General features: G+C 59.8%; 9 protein-coding genes across 9 annotated transcripts; 4 read left to right on the forward strand and 5 right to left on the reverse strand.

Annotated features, from left to right (window-relative positions):
- Positions 1–140: 140 nt before the first annotated feature.
- BDZ90DRAFT_233293 (hypothetical protein) lies at positions 141–1,996 on the reverse strand. Its single transcript, XM_025506577.1, has one exon. It carries the CDS (start codon positions 1,917–1,919, stop codon positions 285–287), a length of 1,635 nt encoding a protein of 544 aa, XP_025360760.1. The 5' UTR covers positions 1,920–1,996; the 3' UTR covers positions 141–284.
- A 205-nt stretch (positions 1,997–2,201) lies between these two features.
- On the forward strand, positions 2,202–3,631 carry BDZ90DRAFT_233294 (glycoside hydrolase/deacetylase). Its single transcript, XM_025506578.1, has one exon. It carries the CDS (start codon positions 2,274–2,276, stop codon positions 3,309–3,311), a length of 1,038 nt encoding a protein of 345 aa, XP_025360761.1. The 5' UTR covers positions 2,202–2,273; the 3' UTR covers positions 3,312–3,631.
- BDZ90DRAFT_233295 (hypothetical protein) lies at positions 3,302–5,305 on the reverse strand. The gene is made up of 2 exons (XM_025506579.1): positions 4,763–5,305; positions 3,302–4,691 (listed from the first exon to the last, which is right to left on the reverse strand). The coding sequence occupies exons 1-2, from the start codon at positions 5,236–5,238 to the stop codon at positions 3,398–3,400; spliced, it is 1,770 nt and encodes a 589-aa protein (XP_025360762.1). The 5' UTR covers positions 5,239–5,305; the 3' UTR covers positions 3,302–3,397.
- A 207-nt stretch (positions 5,306–5,512) lies between these two features.
- On the forward strand, positions 5,513–6,655 carry BDZ90DRAFT_233296 (arp2/3 complex). The gene is made up of 3 exons (XM_025506580.1): positions 5,513–5,676; positions 5,759–6,017; positions 6,109–6,655. Exons 1-3 carry the CDS (start codon positions 5,522–5,524, stop codon positions 6,169–6,171), a joined length of 477 nt encoding a protein of 158 aa, XP_025360763.1. The 5' UTR covers positions 5,513–5,521; the 3' UTR covers positions 6,172–6,655.
- Positions 6,166–9,917, reverse strand: BDZ90DRAFT_233297 (hypothetical protein). Its single transcript, XM_025506581.1, has one exon. It carries the CDS (start codon positions 9,879–9,881, stop codon positions 6,237–6,239), a length of 3,645 nt encoding a protein of 1,214 aa, XP_025360764.1. The 5' UTR covers positions 9,882–9,917; the 3' UTR covers positions 6,166–6,236.
- Positions 9,918–10,035: 118 nt separating this feature from the next.
- BDZ90DRAFT_233298 (hypothetical protein) lies at positions 10,036–11,509 on the reverse strand. Its single transcript, XM_025506582.1, has one exon. It carries the CDS (start codon positions 11,064–11,066, stop codon positions 10,086–10,088), a length of 981 nt encoding a protein of 326 aa, XP_025360765.1. The 5' UTR covers positions 11,067–11,509; the 3' UTR covers positions 10,036–10,085.
- Positions 11,510–11,650: 141 nt separating this feature from the next.
- Positions 11,651–15,806, forward strand: BDZ90DRAFT_275347 (hypothetical protein). Its single transcript, XM_025508876.1, has one exon. The coding sequence runs from the start codon at positions 11,706–11,708 to the stop codon at positions 15,639–15,641; it is 3,936 nt and encodes a 1,311-aa protein (XP_025360766.1). The 5' UTR covers positions 11,651–11,705; the 3' UTR covers positions 15,642–15,806.
- A 1,232-nt stretch (positions 15,807–17,038) lies between these two features.
- Positions 17,039–19,523, forward strand: BDZ90DRAFT_46323 (hypothetical protein). The gene is made up of 5 exons (XM_025509608.1): positions 17,039–17,273; positions 17,347–17,368; positions 17,459–17,468; positions 17,552–17,852; positions 17,929–19,523. The coding sequence occupies exons 1-5, from the start codon at positions 17,124–17,126 to the stop codon at positions 19,381–19,383; spliced, it is 1,938 nt and encodes a 645-aa protein (XP_025360767.1). The 5' UTR covers positions 17,039–17,123; the 3' UTR covers positions 19,384–19,523.
- Positions 19,220–21,507, reverse strand: BDZ90DRAFT_241898 (putative CCT7-component of chaperonin-containing T-complex). The gene is made up of 2 exons (XM_025507404.1): positions 20,984–21,507; positions 19,220–20,894 (listed from the first exon to the last, which is right to left on the reverse strand). The coding sequence occupies exons 1-2, from the start codon at positions 21,451–21,453 to the stop codon at positions 19,664–19,666; spliced, it is 1,701 nt and encodes a 566-aa protein (XP_025360768.1). The 5' UTR covers positions 21,454–21,507; the 3' UTR covers positions 19,220–19,663.
- Between the last annotated feature and the right edge of the window lie 140 nt (positions 21,508–21,647).

A 21,647-nucleotide genomic window follows, 5' to 3' on the forward strand; every position in this document is an offset into this window, starting at 1 on the left:
GTCGCGTCGAGCGCGAACCACGTGCAGGCGGGCGGCGAGGCAGGCAGCCGAGACCAACACCAGGAAGCTCTCACGCCTCACGCCTCACGCCCCACGCTGTACGCTACCACGCTCTGCCCCGTTCCTTGATAGACTAGCAACAGCCAATGCTTGTTGATGAAGATTTGAACATATTACAGCGATACCGCACTCTTCTGACCCTCACACCGCAGAATCGCCTCCCTCACCCCCTCTCCTTGATAGACTAGCAACAGCCAATGCTTGTTGATGAAGATCTGAACCTATTACAGCGATACCGCACTCTTCTGACCCTCACACCGCAGAATCGCCTCCCTCACCCCCTCCGGCTCAGGCTTATCCGCAACCAGGACGTCTTGCAAACCATACAACTCGCGAAGATGCTTGGCCGTCGTCTCCCCAATCGCCACTATCCCCGGTCTTGACTCGACGCTACTCCTCTGTTGTGATGACCTTGAAGAGGAAGAGGAGGAGGGCGCCGGTGGCAACCAGTCCCGCTTGCGCAGCTCATCAGCGCTAAAGTCGACTCCCGAGGGAGAGAAGAAGACGAGATAGTTTGGGTGAAGCGGGTTACTGTCGACCGGTAAGGCTGAAGGGGAGTCGGGCATCTCTTGTGGGTCCAACAAAGTAGTGGTCGTCTCCTCCCCCGTCTTCTCCGCCGCATCTCCTCCCTCGACGCTACTCATACTGATCTCGTTCCTCAATGAATGGGACAGCTTAGGGCTCGCGCCACTGCCCCGTCTACTTCCCGCCCTACTTGCTGCCGCTACTCTTGATGTCCAGCTCAGATCTTGCAATAGGGTTTCTACTCCGGTCAACCCTTTGCCAATCCCAGGGTCGGCGCACGTCTCGTACACCAGGCACGTCTCGTACGCCATATCGTTATCCGAGAGCAGGTCGGTGAGAGCGGGAAGAGACTTGTCTCCCTGAAGTATGAGGAGGGGCTTACGTGGTGCTGAGGACGAGCTATCTGCTGAGGATGAGGTGGCGGGCGGCGCCTGATACTGGAACCAATTGAGAATATACTGCCCCAAGGCCTCACCCGCGCTCCCTTTGCCTCCCGCATCCCCAGCATCGTCATCACCTCCCTTGGCCCCTCCTCCTCCTCCTCCTTCTTTCCCGCGATTTGGCGCGCCGTACACTTTGCTGACCTTGGGTCCCCACCCTTCCTTGACACCTGCGAGCTTGCTATTCCTAAAGCTTGCAGCACTCCGTGCCGAGATGAGGAAGAAGGGCGTATTTGTCCAATCTTGCTTTGGCTCCTTGCCCGCACAGCCCGAACAGCGCATGACGGCCTCGCGCCAGGCGTCCCAGGCTCGATTGCTTGTTGCTACCACGCCTGACCATTCGCCCTCTGCTAGGAGATGGTCGAAGTGCGCTTGGTTTGCGGAGCGGCTAGAAAGGACGGGGAGGGAGACGATGCAGTATTCTCTCGGAGGGGAGGAGGTGGTGTGGTGTGTCGTTAAGGTCGGGGCGGTAGACGAGGTGGTGGTGGAGGAGGAAGCAGCACCCATCTGAGAGCTGGAATCGGTCCCGTCGTACGAGGCCTGCTGGCGTGTATAGTTGCGCTGCGGCGAGCTAGCTCGTCCACGGGACTGCTTGGCCTTTTGTTCCTGCAGTGCGCCGAGGAGCATCTCCTCTGGTCTTGGTCCCTCTGCTCGCTGCCCCTCGAGCGCATCAGCCAGCGTCTGACCACTGGGCAGCATCTTTGGCGGCAAGGCTAGCGGTGTAGCGGCGCCCGAGTCGAGGGCAGAGAGAGGGAAGGAGGGCAGGCAGAAGGATCCAAAGACATCATGGTAAGGGTCAGTGCCCTGCGCGGGCGGGATGGGCGTGCGCAGAAGGAGGACCGTGGTGGGATGAGCAGCTGTTGGCGACGAGGAGGACGATGGGTCTGATGCCATTGTGAGCGCGCGCGTAGAGGAAGGAAGAAAGGAAGGAAGGAGAGTAAGTCAAGGGCAGCAAGGTCAAGACGGACGGGTTCACCGAGGCCAAGACGGCAGTCAGGCAAGCGCACTTGCATCGGCGGCGCGGCGGGTCAAGTGTTTGAGTGGAGTCTGGGCCCTCAACTCAACGCAACGCATCCCACTCGACCTCGACCTCGCGAGGCCAGGCCAGGCTAGTCTAAATCGGTCCCCTCGGCCCGCGGTCCGCTCCACTCCCGCTCTCCTTCCTTCCTTCCTTCCTTTCCGTCCTTGCGAGTCTCTCCTCCTTATCTTCCCCAACCCTCCCCCCGACCATCTCGCTCACTCGCCATAATGCAACCCTTCAACGCCGGCCCCTCCCACTCAAATCGCGACTTGATCGGCCGCTCCCACGACATCGAGCAGCCCTCCTTCACTTGGCCAAACGGGGCACGCGTCTGTCTCTCCTTCGTCATCAACTACGAGGAAGGAGGGGAGAACACGCTCCTCCACTCCGCCGAGGAAGGAGACACGCATGCCGAGTCCTTTCTCACCGAGAATGGAGTGGCTCCCACTGTGCTACCTCCTTTGAAGGAGCGAGAGCTCAGCAGAGAGTCGAGCTATGCGTATGGCTCTCGTCAGGGGTTGGGAAGGATACTGAGGCTGTTTAAGCGTTACGGGCTGAAGAGCACCAGTTGGAGCGTAGGAAAGGCGATCCAGCTCAACCCTGGTGCGGCAAAGGAGATGGAAGAGTCTGGCTGTGAAGTAGGGTCACATAGCTGGCGCTGGATTAACTATGCGGGGATGGACGAGGAAAAGGAAAAAGAGCACATCGAACGTACCCTCACCACGCTCCAATCAAGCACATCTAGCTCCACCACCAACCCACCACTCGGCTGGTACACCGGACGTTGCTCCCTCTCCACGCGACGCCTCGTCTACGAAGCCTACGCAGCTCGCGGTCTCCAATCCCAGTACTACGACAACGACGCCTACGATGACGATCTCCCCTACTACCTCTCCGCTCCTACAACCGACGGTAAAGGGGAGCCTATGCTAGTCATCCCTTACACGCTAGACGTAAATGACATGAAGTTCGGCATTTCCCCCGGCTTCTCCACAGGACGACAATTCCACGAGTACCTGAGCGATGCGCTTCGCACCTTGCTTCAGGAGGCAGAACAGGAGGGTCGATCCTCCATCCTCACCGTCGGACTACACTGTCGCATTGTAGGGCGACCCGGACGTTTCGCTGGTTTGGAGGGTTTCGTACGCGAGGTCGTTGGGATGCAAGGTGGGGAAGGGAGGGAAAAAATTTGGGTCGCAAGTAGGGGAGAGATTGCGCGATTTTGGAGGGAGAAGTTCCCGCCGCCGCAGCAGAAGAGCGTATGAAAGTGATGATGGATTGGTGTCTACTCTACTTCCTCTCGTGTGAATCGATACAAGTACAGTGGCAAGAGTGCCGACCTCGCACGCAGCTACGCGATCGTCGTTGGCTTGGCGCCCAGACCTCGGCGGAAGAGCATCTCCCTCACGTCCCCTAGTCCCTCCAGATGTCCCTGGGCCACGACGGTCGTCTGCCCGCTCCCGAGGCCGTGGTTCAACATCTTCCCACCTCCGGCCTGCTGTGGCCTGAGCACTCGTCTCGCAACGCGCTGCAATACCTCCAAATCCACCCGATCGATCTTCTCGCACATCTCTTCCACCCCCACCTTTGTCCCATGCACCTGGACCTGCCTACCCAGGTCTTCCACTTCCACCAACCGACTCTCAAGCGCCATCATCAAGCTGCTCTTGAGCTGGTTGCGAGCACGAGCTAGCTCGGCGCGAGTCACTCCCCCTGACCCGGTCAAGGTATGTCTTCCCCCACCTGCCCCCGTGCAGAGCTCGAGTTGCTGAGCGATTACGCTGGCTATCTGTGGCGTGAAGCGCGGCTCGCACGCGGCCGCGATGCCGAACAAGGCCGAGTCGTTGTAGCTGTGCAGGAATGCCGCAATATAGTCTACGGCGTGCTGCGTGTTCAGGACATTGTACAGGCGGGAGTACATGCCTTTGCCCGGACCGCCGGCGGAGAAGGAGGAGCCGCCGCCGAGGAGGATCTGCAGGACGGCGAGGGCGTAGATGTCGTCGTCGTGAATGCTTACCCCTTCAAAGGCGATGTAGATGTGCGTGAAGGGGAGGTCAGGACGGGGCAAATAGAGGTCCCCACCTGTATAGCGAGCCTTGGCGGTGGCAATCTCCGCGAGGGATGGCTGTCCTGGAGCGTGGGATGCTGGCGTCTTTGCGGTGGTAGAGAAGGGCGAGGCCCAGAGGGATGATGCTGAGGACGAGGAGCGGGAAGATCGCCCTGATGACGAACCCGCTGAACTCGCACTCGCACTCGGGCTGTCAAGCACAGTCTCTTGTGCTCTCGCCTTGCCAAAGAGCTCCCCTGTCAATCCCACCAATTCCTCGTGCGGCATCCCCGCCCCAGCCACAACGATGCGCTCCGGCTTGTACCACTCCTTGATGAATCCCTGCAGATTCTCCACCGTCATCTGCTCGAGTGACTCCATTGGACACAACAGCGGATTGCCCAGCGTGTTGTTCTTGTACGCCGTCATATGTAGGAGCTCGGGAAGGATCATCTCCGGCTTATTCCAGATCTCGCTGATCTCGTAGGCGGCTGCCTCGCGTTGTTGGTTGAGCTCCTCTGGGAGGATAAGAGGGTGTTGAATGGTATCGGCGAGGATGGAGAGTACGGCGGGAAGGTCCTGATTGAACATGCTTGACCTGCGGGTGGAGAGGAGATGAGGTCAACTCGGTTCCCGCCTCTACTGGGCACCTCATCGTCGCGCACTCACTGGTACATGATCGTCTCCCTACTACTGCTGCACATCACCTGCCCACCCAGCTTCTCAATCTCGCCGGTCATCTGTTCGCTACTCCTATTGCTCGTACTCTTGAATGCCATCCGGTCCAACAAGTGGCTCACCCCACTCTCCCCTGCAACCCATGGCCTTTCGAATCGTGAACCTGCATCTACGTAGACTCCCACGGCGGAGAAGTGGCCAGGAGTGGACTCGGTTGCCACGCGCACCCCGTTCGGGAGGGTTGTCGTTTGGACGAGGGGAGGACTGGAGAGGGAAGAGGGAGAGTGGGAGGCGTAACTGCGCCCAGGTTTCGTGAGGGCTGAGCGTGGCGGTGGTGATGAACGCGGAGAAGAGGAGGCGGCAATGCTCAGCGCCTTTGCGACTGTGTGCCTGGTATAGGAGCGTGACGACGCGGGTGCAGCTGCCTTGCTGGCCGCAGAGAGGAGCAACGCTGATGTAGGCCGCATCCCGATGTGATGGTGGGGGAGCGACAAGGCGAAGGCAGAGAGCGGTCAAGCGGTCAAGCGGTCAAGCGGTGAATGAATGCAGCTTTGTCCTCGTCCGAACCCGTCACTTTCTCCGACTGGATCGAGTCGATCGAGCCGGCTCCGCTCCGTTCCGGCCACAAGCTCTCGCTCCATCCACTCCAGTGCACGGACGGCGGCTCACGTCCTCACGACCCACAGCCAACACACCTTCGCTCCAACACCACACGTCGTCGCCTCACCATCACCACATCGCTCTCACGCCATGGCATCCGACGGATTTCGTTCGATCAATGTCGACATCTGGGAGGAGGACGTTCTGCAGGAATCAGACTTGGTAGAGGCGTACCACCTCGATGGAGCAGAGGCGCAGCAAGAGGCAGAGGGAATTAGCCAGCAGGTGCGAGGCCACTTGAACAAGTGCGTATATATGCTACCGTAGACGGCCATGATGAAGGAGTGCAGCTAACCGGTCAACCCTTCTCAATGCCTGCTCGGGTAGAGGCGACGCTCCGACCGCCCTGTCCTCGCTCCTCTCCTCCCCCCTCCCTTACGGTCCCTCCCCGACCCTCCAACCAGCAAAGGAAAGCATCCTCTCCACCCTGCTCGTGCTGCTCAATTCCGTCAAGTCAACAGAGATTAGCGCGCTGCTCAAGAGCTTGGATCTAGATCAGAGGGATACGCTCATGAAGTGGATCTACAAGGGGCTTGCGAGGCCCGAGTTGGGTGCGGGGGGCGTGCTGTTGGGATGGCACGAGAAGGTGAGTGTTGGGCGGCGCAGTAGTGCGCAGATGAGTACGTGATCATCGTGACGAGATTGAATGCTGACCTTGTGCTTCATGCCTCGCTCAGCTCACGGAGATCGCAGGAACAGGCTGCATCGTCCGCGTAATGACGGACCGTAGGCGGGTCTAGGCGTATAGCGCGCGCTCGCACTGTACATGCAATTGAGAGAGAGGGTTTCGCATTCTACGATGATATCACGCGCCCATCCACCAGCCTCCCGAGCCCATCAATCTCTGCTCCCATCCCGCTCTGACCTCATCACCTCCACAATCACCCTCCAGTACAGCCCGCAATGCCTCCTCGTCCTCCTCTACCGCCATTGCGGCCGCATTCTCTCCACTTGCTCCATTAGCAGGTCCCAGCCCGGAGTGGAGCGTCTCCATTGCTAGACTCATCGTACTATCGCGGACGGTGAGGTGGGTTGTCTCGCCAGTGAGGAGGTGGATGGAGGAGGGAAAGGAAGTGGAGAGACGACGTCGCTTCTTGCCCCGAGGCTGCGAGACGCCAGTCATTGTGTCCCTCTTCGAAAACTCCTCGCAATCGCCGTGGCAACCGAGCGCTTCCTGCCACTCTGCCTCTTCTCCCTCTTCGTCTGTTTCGGCATCCTCAGCGACGATGTCGTCCAATGACCAGACAAAGTCGTCCGCCCCAAGGAAGAGGGAGAGACGACCCTGAGCGCTGATGACGCTGCCCGTCGAGCCTTTGTTCTCCTCTCCCTCGTCGTCAGAGTGTAGAACATGACGAGCAAAAGCTTTCTCCTCCTTTATCGCTTCTTGCCCCTTGTCATCATCTGCCCCCTCATCCGCGCCCGCTGCTCCATACACGAGCGATGCAGCAATCCCGTGCTCCTCACCTGCCGCCGCGGCACCACCCTGAACCCACGACTCCAGCCTGGACGCAAAGACGTCGAGGTTCACCCCCTTTGCCGTGCCCCTGCTCAACCTCTCGCTCAACGTCTCCCGCACAACTGCCAACCTCCTAGTCAGCGCAGCAGCCGGCCGAGCAGAGAGTGCCAGGCTGGTCTGTGCCCCCAGCGGTGGACGCGTGGCCTGTATTGGCGAAGAGGCGGCGAGGGGTAGGCCGTTCAAGGTGGGGATTGAGGCACCGGGAACCAGACCTGAGAAGAGCGGAGTGGCACCTGAGGATGATGAAGTTGCTCCTGGTACCAGCAAGGAAGGGAGAGGCGTGCTACCTGCTCCACCTACAGTGGGGAGCGGTGTCACGCCCGTGGTGGGGCCGGGCGTTTTGCCCGTCGTCCCTCCTGCGGCGCCGTTGGTTCCCTCCTTCTTCTTTGGCCCGCCTCCGCCACCATTCGCCAGGAGCTGGTCTTCCTCCATCCGTGCGACTTTGCGTGCCAACTTGACGCCTTTGACTTCATTGATCAGCCTGGCGGACGATTGGCTGACGAGAGTGGAGCGAAGCGCTGCTGCTTCAGGCGTTGAGGCGCACGCTTTGTCGAGCCAGGAGAGGAGGGAAGTCAGGAGTTTCAGGTTGCGGGTCAGGAGGTGCAGTGTCAAGCTTGCTGCTTCGCTCGAGCTGCGAGCCTGGGCCAGAGTGGTGAAAAGGGACGAGCCTCTCGTCGTGCCTCCCTCTTTGACTCCTTCTGCTGCGGCATCGTCTTCCGGCGGGCTTTGCGGCATTCCCTCTCCCTGGAGGACGGCATATCGGCAGACGTCCTCCACTTCTTCGATCAAGCCCGCAGCTAGACCCGTGAGAGAAGTGACGCTCAGCGGTTTCCAGTCGTCTGCGCCTTGACGGGCAGAAGAAAAAGAGCGGAAAGTGTGCAGCTGTGCGAGGAGACGGTGCGAGGTTACGAGCTCCTGTCGGGGGAGCTTTGGTCTGCTGTTGATAGAGAGGACGCGCAGCATGGCGACGTGCAGCTCTAGCAGCGCGGCCAGTGCCTTGAAGTTGAGTTTACCCAGCATGTTCGTCGACGTGCTACCCGCCATGTCTAGCCCAAACGCCCCTCCCACGAGGCTGAGCAGCTTTGCCCTGTTCCTCCTCTCCCGCAGCATGCTCGACGAAGCCAACAGGACATCCGCGTACGTCCTTTTGTTGATGATAGCTTGCAAGATTGCCGCAGCCAGCCGTGGAAGAGAGCCGGAGGTGGGTGCCTGCGGGGCGGAGAGACGCAGCCCTCGTGTGGTTGCGTCGTACCATCCCCTTAAGCTTCCATTGGCCGAGAGAGTGACGGGAGGGTCAGGTTGGATTGACCTGCTCGGGGCTGATACGCTCTTGATCCCATCGTCCTCCCCGAGACGCGCAGGGTCAATAGTAGACAATCCGCGCTCGCATCGTCTCCTTCCATTTACGTCTCCAGTGCCAGACCAAATGGCCACCAGCTTGCTCCTTACTTCTCCCTCCTCGAGCAACGCACGCGGGTAGCCCACCAGCTGGTGAAGCACCTTCCCCTCCTCTATGCGCTCAGCGTGTAAAGAAGCGGACCACTCCTCCACCTCCTCCTGTTCCACCTCGCTGAGACTCTTCTTGCGCGACTCGAGGTCGCCGAATGCCTCGCTCAGGGAACCCTTGCCGCTTATGTCTCGCCGTCGCGTGAGGGAGTAGGAGCGCAGCGTCGTGCCCGTGGTATCGAGATGGGAGAAGCATCCCAGCAGATGGATGGACTCCGTGTCGAGATGCTTGCCGCTGAGAGTGCTGTTGAATCGGAGGTGGAGGAGGGAGCCAACTTCTTCGCCGTAATGGATGGGCTGGACCGGCTTGGTGCGAAGCAGTGGATCGTCACGCTTTGTGTTTATGACAACCTCGGTGAGGTGAATCAATCCGTCGTCAGGCTGCCATGCCCCGCCGCTGCGCTGCTTGACCGCGATGATCAGTGAGCTGCTGCCGGAGACGGGGTGCATGGTGCAATGCGACAAGCTCACGCCACTCGCCCCTGACTCAGCTACTGGTCTGGCATAGTTGACCGTCGCAGGAGAGTGCAGAGGAGCGCTCAGTAGCTGCCAGTCCTGGGTCGCGAGCGCGGGCGATTGCGAGTAAATGGAGACGTTGCGGTGGAGCAGGTGGACGAATCCGTTCGAACTGACGAGCACAAGAGCCTCAGGTCTGGCCACCGCTGATCTTGCGCTCAGAGTCGGTCCAGCATCTGGCACGCTCATCGTCCTGAACTTGGGCTGCTCCCTCGCCTTCCCCTGCTTCTCATGGCTCATTCCGGGCAGCTGAGTAGTCGGGGCGACTTTCTCGGACTCGGCCTTGATGATGTCGGGTGGTTGGACGAGGACTTCCTTGCCCTCTTCCCGCAGCCAATGCAGACCAACAATCCCGCTGCCCAGCTGACCGCCAGCCTCGAGCAACGGCCATTGCCCTGTGAGCGCCCATTCGCTGTTCAAGGCCGCTTTGCGTGGGTTGCGACTCCATATGCAGACGAGACCGTATGGCGATGGTGCAGATGAGGACGATGCGAGTCCTCGTTTACTGCGAGGTTGTATGATTGCTGTCAGAGAGGAACCGGAGGGGCTGAAGGCGACTTGTCGTACGAGGTATGACGTTGCAGCCGCCGAGGAACCAACAAGAGGCAGGAGCGGTGGGTAGAGCAACAGCGGCTGCGTCGCTTGCGTAGGTGAGGGGGCGAGGAGCGGCTTGATGGCAATGGCAACTGCAGGGCCGCTTTGCATCGGGAAAGCGACAAGGCCATGCGACTCAGAGAAGGCGACACAGTTGTCGTGCTGGTCGCGAGCTGCGTCAAGGGCGGAGGATTGGCCCAGCAGGGATGCTAGTCGCTCGCCTGCTGCGATGATGCGAGTTGCGGATGACGATGACGACGACGACGATGATGATGATGCGTCAGCGCTACCGCTGGTATCCATGGGCTCAATGGCCATGTCGGCCTCGAGGATCACGGAAGCGGCCAAATGATGAGAAGGCAAGATTGGAAGTTGCGATGCGAGTCGGCCAAGTCGAAACAAGGCGGAAGCGGAGCAAGCAGGCCAACGCCAAGACCACGCTGCTGCCAACGTGTGGAGAAGGGCGACAACGATGCCAATGACTTCTGTGTGATATTACATTTGCTGTACTTGCTTGATGCTCTACAAGGCCTCGTGAAGCCACTCGACAAGCGCCGTCTTGATTTGCTGATCATGCTCACCCAACGCCTCGATCGCCCTGCGCCGCCTCGCATCCCCACTCACTTCCTCCCTCGCGCACGCCGACCCCCCTGGCATCGGCGGGCATTCTGCAAACGTATCGTAGCGCTGGCCGACAATACCCTTGACGACCTGCTCCCATTCGTCGCCATCTCCACCTTCCATCTCGGCATTCAATACGATGCCATTCTTGCAATGCACCTTCAACGCTGCCCCCTCACCCAATCCTAGCTCCCTCAGTCGGCCTTTGCCCTTGTACTCTCTTGCTTGGATAACCACCTCGAATTCCGGGCAAGACGCATATATCCAATCCCACTCTCCAAGCAGCTTCTCCAGCTTGACCCTCTCCGGCTCCTTGGCGAGGGGCAGATCCTCATGCACGTCCACCCATCCTCTGCCCAACTCCTCCAGCACACTGCCCCCTCGCGCTTCATCTCTCCCACTCTCTGCATCGTACGTGTTCCAGAACTCGCGCACGACCGCACGTGTGAATTTCTCGTGGTCCAGTCGTCCTTGTTTGGCTGCAGAGGGATAGGCGGCACTCAAATTTACCACGGGGCTCTTGACGCTCTCCACCCCCTTGGACTTCATGGCGTTGGTCTTTACGTTGCGCAGGGAGGAGCCCAACGCTGAGAGGTCAGAGGAGAGGAGCATCGTGCCGTGGTGATACGCTCGGTGCGTGAGGATCTTGAAGGCTGAGCCGGAAATCTTGCGTTCTGCCCAGTGCGACTCGTGCGACCCTGAGGAAGCAGCTTGGTCGACCACCCTGACTACCAAGTCGTGTCGCTCATTGACGTACGCCCCTTCAGGGCTGCCTTGCCCTATGGCAAACCGTTCTGCAGGGGGCGAGGCCTCATCGCTTCTCAGCGTCCTGAGCCCCACTCCGGGCCCATTCAGCGCCCTAGCAATCATCTCCGCCCCCATTCTCCTCTCAAATCGCTCTCGCGCAACATGCAGCGAGAAGTTAGTGTTCCCCAAATCGTGGTACACCGCTCCTCCGCCACTTCTTCGCCTGATCAGCGGCAAATGACGTTCCTGCATCGCTCCTACGTTCAGCTCCTTCCAGTGATTCTGATTGCGCCCGAGGACTATGCAGGGGGAGTTGCGGTAGATGAAGAGGAGAGGGGTTGTGGGTGCAGTGGTGCGGAGCAGGTGTTCTTCTATGCTGAGGTTGAAGAGGGGAGAGTGGGAGCGCGAGACGTAGACTTGCGGGCGTGTTGAAGTGGACTGCCGTCGCAGCTGTAAGCAATGCCGCCGCAGTGGCGCCCTCACAGCATGACGGGCTCCTTCGACCGCTAGCATGTCGTTGTGCGAAGTCAAGAAGCAGCGGGCGCAGCGGTGGCAGCGGCGGCGGCGGCTTGAGCTCGAGGCAAAGTGTTGGATTCATTTCGCCGTCGCCCGCGTCGTCGTCGTCTCCCTCAGGCACAGGGCGGACTGGCAGCGCGGCGCGCCTCTTCTCGCCTCGTCTCCGTCCGCGTGCGCGTCTTGGTCTCCGCCATCTCGTTGCTCCCGCTCTTTCCTTTCCTCTCCATCACATCTCCAAACCCGCTTGCCAACGCCGCCATGGCGCCGCCATCGTCGTCGTCCCCGTCGAGTAGCGGTGGCAGCTCCCGACGTCGCAGTGCCGGCTCGTCCTCCTCCTCGTCGTCCTCCTCGACGCCACGCTTCCTCACCCCGAAGGATGAGGATCGCCTAGGCAAGCTGGTCACTTCCAAAGCCGCCTTTGCCTCCAAGATCCAACAAGGGCGGGGAGCGATGGTCTGTCTCTTCCTCGAGCTCAAGGACGTCAATGGCGGCGAGAAGCCCTATGAGTCTATGGACATCGAAGCACACCCACTCCTTCCTAGCAGGCAGCGAGCCTCGATTGACAATGAGCGTGTCAAGCTCACCTTCGACGGCACAATCGTCAGCGACTTTCGCGACTTTCTCTATGAGCACAGCACAACGCTGGATGCTGCTACTCCTATTCGATGCTTGGTCAGCGGGTATGGAGCGCGTGTGACTGCAAAGAATAAGACGATCATGTACGACCGGGATGAGCTGGTCGTGAAGCTGTGGACCCCGGCGGTGGAGGTTAAGCCCGTGAAGGGTAGGAAGGCCGCGCTGGCTTCAGAGAGCCAGCCGCAAAGCCAATCACAGGCATCGCAGGGCGAGGGCGAGCACTTGTGGTTCGATCGATACCGAAGGGAGGAACTGCAGGATACCCAGGCAGATCCAGTCGATCCTCCTCTCAGCGAGCCAGTCCAGAGCACTCAGGCTATCAATCCTCTGGTCGAGGATCAGCATAGCCACGCGACGGACTCTGCGGCAATCGCTCCCGCCACCGCACCTCAGACGCATACGCAGACGCAGACTCAAGAGTCGCAAGCAAGCTCGCCGCCACGCTGGAACTCCTCGCCGCCACGCTGGAATTCCTCCCCTTCACACGGCGCAGACGAGAATGCGCTTGGCCCCTTGCTATCCCTTGCGTCTTCATCTAGTCACGAGGGGCCTAGCCAGGATCAGCCTGCCAAAGACGACGTACCTGCACCTGCTTCCTCCGATCAGCCCGCTGGCCCATCCAGCGATGAAGCCAGCGCGCCTACGCCTGTGTCGCAGCCTGCTCCCCCCGCTCCCCCCGCTCAGCCCACTACGTCAACTCAGCCCGATGTTGCCAACCTTGCCACGCAGACTGCCGCAGCCAGCATCGCTGCGCATTCGCCGAGTAAGACAGCCGAAGACGACGTCATCCTTGTCCCCTCGGCTACCCCATCTTCCCCGCCAAAGTCTAACGGCGAGGACTGGTTCAACACTCCGCAGAAGAAAGAGCGCGCATTTGCTCCCCGAAGCGCCAGCGCACACGACGACGACTCCAATGCACCGGACGAAGCTGCCCTCTTGGCGGAAGCCGAGGCCTCGCAGTCGCAGGCTGGGCCCTCCGCCCAAGCGTTCCAGCCTCGCGCTCCAACCTTGGGAAGTTGGCCTGTTGCTAGTCGTCCTGCGTCGCGCCGTATCACGCCCTCCTCTCTCACCTCGATCACCCTCCTAGACGACTGCCGCCTCGACTCGAAGCGTACCTACAAGTTCCTCGGCGTGATTCACACCTGTCAATCCCCACGCCGCACGAACGGCTATAACAAGAATCTCTCGATGCACGTTGTCCTCGTCGACAAGTCCGGCTACCTCAAGACGATGTTCTTTTCCAGTGGTCCCGAGGAGATTGACGAGTTTGCGCAAGGCGTGACCGTCCTCATCGAGCCTGTCAGTCTACAGGAGTGGCCAGGAGCCAAGAACCCACGCCAGGGCAAAGCAGAACAGGGCGTCTGGCGTGCCGCGTTCATGCCTGCTCCGCAGCCGGAAGAGCCACTCGACTCGGGCGCTGTTCGCGGAACGCTTCGCCCGCGTGACGAGGAGTACGAGCGCATGTTGGCGTTGCGCAATTGGTACCATTTCGAACGCGGCAACGTCGAGTCGCTCCGCAAGTACCCTACCGCCTGGCTACGCCCGCTCAAAACCATCTCGGAGCTTCGTGGTCGAGCGGAGAATGGCGGCCCCGAGTTCTACGACCTCCTCGCGCAAGTCGTCGAGGTCTACGAGCCAGGCGGACCCAATCAGCCCGCGACCGTGTACGTGACCGACTATACCTACTCAGAGAAAGTGCGCTCCATCTACGATATGCATCTGGGTTACGAGGAGAGCGAGTACATGCCTCGCGCTGTCAAGAGCAAGACGAAGGTTGGTGGCGGCTGGGTTATGGGCGTTGCCCTCTTCTCCAAGCAGCAGCACGCCCTTTTCGGCATCAGCAAGGGGCAATTCATCCTTTTCTCTGGCTTGCGATCACGCTGGCACGACGAGTATGGCTTGAGCGCAGCAGTGGGGAGCGACACGGATTCATCGCTCAAGTTGAGGGAGGGGGCGGATCAGCCTGGAATGGACGTGCTGCTTGCAAGGAAGAAGGAGTGGGAAGAGAAGAGAGAGAGGGAGATCAAGGATAGGGAGGAGCGCGAGGGTGAGATGGAGGAGGTTTGGGAGGAGGTGCACGGGAGCGGGGCCATGAATCAGATGCCCTCGGTCTCGATCGGTAAGAAGGAGAAGGACGAAGTTGGAGTTGGGGGCGATGGGGCGGAGATGCACGCGGCGATGGACGCTCAAACGCAGAATGGTACGCAGCAGGAGGAGGAGGCCAGCCACGACAATAGTCTCGGAGGCGAATACCAGATGGTCGAGAAGCCCGTGGGTGAAGCAGAGAACGGGGTTGCGGAGCACTCCGTCCAGAGCGAGGCCCCTCGAGAGCAAGTCGCTCTGGAGCAACAGCGGGCGGACGAAGCCGTCCAAGGGCAAGAACAGCAGCACGGCGAAGCCGATACTACGATGGCAACGGGCGAGACAGACCCCGCCGCAGTCCAAGACATCCCGAGGATCACCGGCGGAGGGCTACCAGCAAGTAAAGAGCCGAACAGCAACGGCGGTGACGACCTTGATGGCGAGGACTCAGCCATGTCAAATGCAGAGAAGGGCGAAGGCGACCAGTCTCCTCCGCAGCCTGGGCCTGAGACTGAAGATCGAGCACATCAACAGCAAGAGGGTTCCCACCAGCAAGCCGTCGACGAGCAGCAGGCATCTCAACAGCCCGTGGAGGAGCAACCAGCCAATCCTCCGGCGGCACCGATCGACGACGCTACCGACCAATACATGGCCCCAATCGAGGACGTGCCCGTCGAGCAAAGCATCGCCTCCGTAGAAGAGGCTGCTCTTCCCACGAATGGCCACACGAATGGCGTCAACGCCGCAAGCGCAACGGTAGTCATCGACCGTACGGCCTTCGCGTCCGTTTCGACCGCCTCGTCGTCCGTGGACGCCGATCAAATTCCCAGTATGACCGTAGCTCAAATCGGAGAGCTCTTCCCAGCGGCTCAACCGGAGTTCCATGACTTCAAGGTCTACGCGATGATCAAGGGGGCGAAGCTGCTTGATGTCAAGCCAAGGGAGGCTAAGGAGTGGATTAGAGGCGGAAAGAAGGGCAAGCAGATCATGATGGCTCTGCTGCTGGCTGAGCAGGGTGAAGGCGAGGAGCTAGGCATGAGCATCAACCCACATCGCTGCTTGCCTGTGTTACTCTCAGGCGATGCAGCTTGCCAGTTCTTTGGCGTCGACGCTAGACGTCTCAGCGAGGACATCGACTACGAAAGCGTAGCCCTCGCGATCGTCAAGAAGAAGCTAGAGGGCTTAGCAACCGTACAGCCCGCTAGTACGGTGATCAACGGCAGCAACGGCGCACCGCACGCTAATCTCGTCAACGGCGATCGTCACACCGGCAATACTGAAAGCGACGACGACGACGAGCAAGCAGCCTGGCGACGTATGCATCAGCTTCCACTGCATGACTGGGGCCTCTCGATCTGGAAGGGAAAGAAGAGCGGAAAGGTTCAGGTGAGCGTGTGGGGATGCGAGGTTAAGGTAGCCGGCAGCGGGCGAGAAGGCGAGGGGGAGGGAGAGCCAGAGGAAGCTCGAGAAGTGTGAGGGGGGGCGAGGAGGAAGACTACAGTAGACTCCGCGTCTTCCGTAGCTGGTTGGCGGGCCTTGGCGTGGTTTTTTTGTTTGTCACATTTACGCATCCGAGCTCCATAATGAGCTCACTCATCGACGACGTCGCGTACCATCATTTCAATACCATCTCAATCATCCCCACACATCGCGTGCGCCCATCCCAATTCTTGATGACCACCCGTGAGACTTTCCCCTGTGAGGAGGTCTTTCCCCTACTCAAAAACCTTGGCTCGCCTTTGCTCACCACGAAAGGCCTGGCCAATAGCTAGCCTCATCGGGCTGTCAACCCAACGCAACGCGGTGCGGTTGTACCTTGAGCCTGTCTGTCCGCTCGCCCTCGACGAGGATGAACCTTGACGCCAACTGCCGCCAGGAAGAAGCGGCGGTGGGGCCTTTGGCTGGCTGAGGGTGGGACCCTTGGTGCCCTGTCGTCGCCCTGCGCTGCGCTGTGCCTGCGCACCCACGCCACATCGCAAGGCCGCTGCGCTGTTGCACACTTACCCGCCTCGCCTGACTGCAAGATCTCCCTTGGAGCATGCGGGCGTGCATGTCGTCCGTACCGCGTTGCGTTGCCGTCCCGCTCCCCCCTGCCCCAGTCAGCCGACGAGATTTTGCTCCACCGCACACCGCACACCGCACATCGCCGTCGGCCTCTTGTCGATGCTATTCAAGCTCTCCCACGTCGCACCTACAGGATGTCAATTTGAGCCAAGCCCGGCGTGTGCAACGCAAGCTCACGGACATTGATCCAGGAGCACAGGATGACAAGGGGTCCTTGCCGAGAGAGCTAAGATAGGTAGGGAGACGTGAGAGCGAAGGAGCGAGGGAGCGAGCAAGCTTGATTCGCTGTTAGCATCTTCCCGCCGCTTTCGCGATGGCAAAGCAGGCAGCGGGTCCCTGGAAATGAGAGGAGATTGCAAGACGACTGGTCGATCCCCTCTTCTTCCCACCCCTCTACCCTCTACCCTCACCTCGAGACTTCACCAAATCACACCCGCACTGTGGGAAAGCACGAGGGAGGTTGCTGAGCGTCAGCGCACCACCGGCCAAACAAGCGGCATCTCTCCGTCGATCGACCCTCACTCACGTACGTCAAGCAGAGCAAAGAGCAGAGCAGACCACCTCGACTCAGTCAGGCACACAGTGTCGAGGGCTGAGCGCCAGCCTGTCTCCGCACTTGCAACCAACAGCTCATCACCCGCCCGCAGAGGCTTTCTGGGCCGCACACGCCGCGCACGCGCTCTTGTCGAATCGACGAAACTCGAAAAGAGCTCAATTATATAGGGTCGAAGCCCCGTCTCTCTTTCTTCCAATCACCAACTAGCTACACTTTTCCGCCCCCACGCCGCCTTCTCCTTACCCTCGACCCTTCCTCCAACCCGTCCCTCACCTCACCACCAGCCAACACCCTTCCCTCCCCTCGCCGTTGCACTCCTCCACGCTCGCTAGCCCGCCATGGTGGTCAGCATCGAAGCCATGCGCGTCTGTACGACGGTGGCCTTCTCCTGTTTCGCCACCGAGTGGCTCTGCTCATTGGGCAGGGAGATCAAGTACATTTGGAAAGCCCGATTCTGCCTATTGACGGCGTGCTTCTTGGGTGCGAGGGTGAGTGGTGATGACGCGGAGAAGCTTGGCTAAGCGCATTGCTCATACGACGTTTGCGTCCTCTTCGCCACAGTATATCACACTGATCAACCTAAGTGAGTGCGGAGTGGCGTGATGGTGGGTGCTACGGTCGCTGACATCTGCTTTCCCACTCTCGCCCCTTGCTCATCCCTTCGTACTACCAGCATTCATGATGTGAGTCGGCCACGCCCTCTTCCGACCCTCTGCCCTTCTGACCTTCCCTGCTGACTGTCATTCTCATCCACCTGACCACGCAGGGCAATGTTCCATGGCTCATGGACGGCCTCCTTGTGCGATCGCCTCTACCTCGTCATGCCAATCCTGGCCACCCTCGGTCTCCTGTGCGCCGAAGGAGTCTGCTGCATCCGCATCTGGACCATTCACAAGCGCAGCCGCTTCATCTTCTCCTTCCTCGCAACACTCTTCACCGCCATGGCCGGCATCCAATTCTACGCCATATCCAAGTACGTGGCATTTCGCGACGAGACGGGAAGCTGCATTGCTGCGGGTCAAGGGGTCTGGTTGGCCCTTTACTGGTTGGCGCCTGCCACTCTTGACGTGAGCATGATCCGTCTTGGCATGTTAGCTTGCACCTTCACTCACTCCCTCTCACCCTCTCTGCCCCGCTTCGCAGCTGATCCTCCTCTTCCTCGCCATCTTTGCCGTTGGCCGCGAGACCCGCCAATACGGCGCCAATCGTCTCCTCGACGTGATCCTACGCGACCAAGTCTTCTACTTCCTCTTTGTCTTCTCCGGCTGCATCATCTCCGGCGTCCTCATGACGGTCAATTCTGCCTTCCTTCAGTCCCTCAACAACCCACCCGCCATCGCCGTACCCGCCATCGGAGCCACGCGCTTGGTGCTCAGCCTCAAGAGCGAGGGCATGAGACAGATGGGAGTCTACCGTCACGGGCAGGACAGCTCGGGCTCCTCTGGACGCAAGGGCCTCCCAAAGAAGAAGGGAGGCGTCCTCAGCTGGTGGTCCACGCGCGACAGCGGACAAGACATTCAGAAAGCTTCCTTCCCCGACTCGCCCGCCGCTACCACGCGCAGCAACAATCGCTCGTGGCTGCAGATCCATCCGGGCACATGGACTAGCAGCATGGAAGCAAGGAAGATGGCCTCGAGCAACTCGGAGTCTGCTCATCCACTCACTAGTAGTCCTGACGTTGAATTGGCCTCGTTTGGCCAGAGCAAGGGTGATCACACCTTCGACTCCATCGAGGTGCACCAAGCACCCGTACCACCTACGGCGCGATGCAAGACTTCTTCGACGTTTTGGAGCGGCCAGCGAGGCGTGCCTGGTAGCGTGGATGAGAACGGCGAGTACACGACCAGCGGCAAGGGTGAGGTAATTCTCGGCCCTTCTATCGAAGTCGGTCGACACCAGCCTCACGCGGATGAACGCCTCATAGGCCTGGGGGACAACACCATGTGGCCTCACAGCAAGGCTCGTCGTATGGCTAGCTGTGACCAGATTCATGTGCCCGTCACCGTCCCCGTGACCCGAAATGCGCACACCGCCACGGGGACCCGGGACAGCAGTCGCGATACCTTTGGCGGCCATAACCACACGAGCAGCAGGTCTGGAACCAGGCTCGGCTCGCCTACTGCTCCCCCTTCTCGAGGGCAAGGCAATTTCATGAAGGGTTGCGCTATCCATACCGAGACGACTACCTTTGTCACCCGCGGAAGTGAGGACTACTCGCAGCACGCTATGCCGCAGTACAACAGCAATGGTAACAACAACAACAGCAACGCCACTGCCTTGCGACCAGACACGGCCAACGACCCATACCAGCAGCACGTCGCCTCTTGCCCCACCAACAGCAGCAACACCAGCAGCAGCAGCAGCGCCCCTCCCCTCCCAACGCAGCCCCGCGTGTCCGCCGCCCCCTCGGCGAGCTACGTAGTTGCGGAGGACTCGGGAGAGGATACAGAGGCGGAGGAGGTTATTGGGTTCGCGAGCAACACGCCCCCAGCTAGCAGTGGGTCCATCGCTGGGGCTCACCAGAGGCAACTCTCATGGCAACACAGTGCGAGCAACAAGGGGAGTGAGGAGACGATGCGCGCCCAGGGACCGCAGTAGTAGGGATGGACGGTTGATTCGAGCGCTGCCTGCGACGACCGTCTTCTCATCCTCAAGTCGTGGCTACCATTTCGCCATCACCTATTAGCTCTGCGACGTCACTTCAGCGTTACCTCTCTTCTCTTCCTCTTTCTCGCTCCGGGCCTCTTAGTATCGCGCATGAGCGCCACCCCTTGAAATCCAATCACTTTCAACTTTGCCTGACGATGAGCCTGTTTTGCATTAACTGCTCTCCTCTCGCCTTTCTATATCATAACATCCTCTCCCCATTCGCGAACACTCATCGCCTCGGCACCCCTCCTCTCTGCTTAAGCGCCCTCTGCGCTGCTCCAGGGGGCAACTTCTGACCACCAGGCTGTCCCTGTCCACCAGGAGGCTGACTCTCCTCATTCCTAATCGTCTCATCCACACTCAAGATCAAACAAGCAGCCTCAGCCGCACTGCCCAATGCGTTGATCTTGACCACGCTAGGCTCCCAGACAAAGCCAGCCATGTTATCCCTCACGTCCTCCGAGTCAATGTCCACTCCGTCCCACTTATTGCCTTGGGCGTGCGTCATACGCAATTTGTTCAGAATGTCCGTAGCGTCAAACCCAGCATTATCCGCCAGCTGACGAGGGATACATTCCAGCGATTTCGCAAAGGCTGAAATGATCAACTGTTGTTTCCCAGAGATGGTACGGGCATGTTCGCGGAGGTGACGACTGAGCTCCATTTCGATTGCTCCACCTCCGGCGACGACTGTCGAGTTCTTCATTGCACGCTTGACGATCATGATTGCATCGTGCAGGCTGCGCTCTACTTCTGCGATGAATTGTTCTGCTCCACCGCGGAGGATCATCGTGCAGGTGCGTGCGGCAGAACAGTCTTCGAACAAGTTGAAACGTTCCCCGCCGATCTGTTTCTCTTCGAACTTGCCGCATGTACCCAGGTGCTGAGGGGCAATGTCCGACGTAGTGGACTGGACTGACCCGCCTACGGCTTGCACCACGCGCTTCATGTCGTCTGTGGGGACTCGCCCTGCGCAGAAGATGTTGCGGTCGGCAAAGTATTGGGTGGCGAGGTCGCCGATGGGGAGCTTGGAGAGGACCACCTGAGCGCCCGTTTTGACGATTGCCTCGAGCTTCGAGTAGATGATCTGCCATTCTGCGTCGACGATGGCTTGATACTCGGACACTTGGTTGATGCGCACCTCTGCGTTGTCCTTTTCTGCCTTGAGCTCTAGCTCGACGTTCAAGCAGAGCACCTTTGGGTTGGTGAAGCTCTTGGGCTGTTGCTCGAAGCCGGCATAGGCGAACGTCTTCTTGAATGCTACGCCGCGGACGAGGAGAGAGTCTTGCATTGCACCTCCGGGGACCTTTTTGACGCCGATGAGGGACTCGTCGAGATCGTTTGGGTCGAGGGTGGTTACGGCGTCGACTACCATGCGGGAGAAGAAGGGGCGTTGTGATACGATGAGCTTCGAGGACATGGATGTGCCGGCGCATTTGATGAGGAGGTCGCGGAATGCGCTGCGAGGTACGATGCGAAGAAGAAGGGGTCAGTACCGTTCCAGCGTTGTGACAGGAGGCATGAAGTTTCGCTTCTCGCCCGCACTTACGCTTCGTCGGATCGGTCGATGGATACAGCCAACTCCTGGATCCTTGCCGTAGCCAGCTGCGCCGCTTTCCTGTATCCCTTGATGATGGTATGTGGGCTGACTCCCTCTTCAATAAACGCCCTACACTCCTTGAGCATCTCTCCGGCCAACAAGACGACACTCGTAGTGCCATCCCCGACCTCTGCGTCCTGCGCTCGCGCGATATCGACGAGCGTCTTGGCTGCTGGATGGACAATCTCCAGCAGCTTCAGAATCGTAGCTCCGTCATTCGAGATGGTCGAGTCGCCGCGACCGTTGACAATCAACTTGTCCATTCCTCGTGGGCCCAGCGTCGAGGCCACGCATGAGACGATGGAGATGCAGGCTCCAATGTTAGAGAGGAGCTGTGGAGTGCCCTGCGATGTGTCCGTTCCCTCCTTGAGGACGATGACGGGTGCTCCGCCAAGCATGCCGCCAAGACGATTGGACATGATGGGCGGGGGAAAAGGGGGGGGATGAAGGATGATGGAAGGGAATCGAGGAAGCCAAAGTGTTGCTCACGGTCCGCCTCAACCCTCAACGCTCGACGCTCGACGCTCGACTTCCTTCGTCCGTCCTCGTCTCGCATCGCTCTGTCCGCCACGCGAAGCCCCTCGCCCCGTTCCGATCACGCGTCACGGCCCTC

Source organism: Jaminaea rosea (genome assembly GCF_003144245.1).
Source record: "Jaminaea rosea strain MCA 5214 unplaced genomic scaffold BDZ90scaffold_11, whole genome shotgun sequence".
Classification (NCBI taxonomy): domain Eukaryota; kingdom Fungi; phylum Basidiomycota; class Exobasidiomycetes; order Microstromatales; genus Jaminaea; species Jaminaea rosea.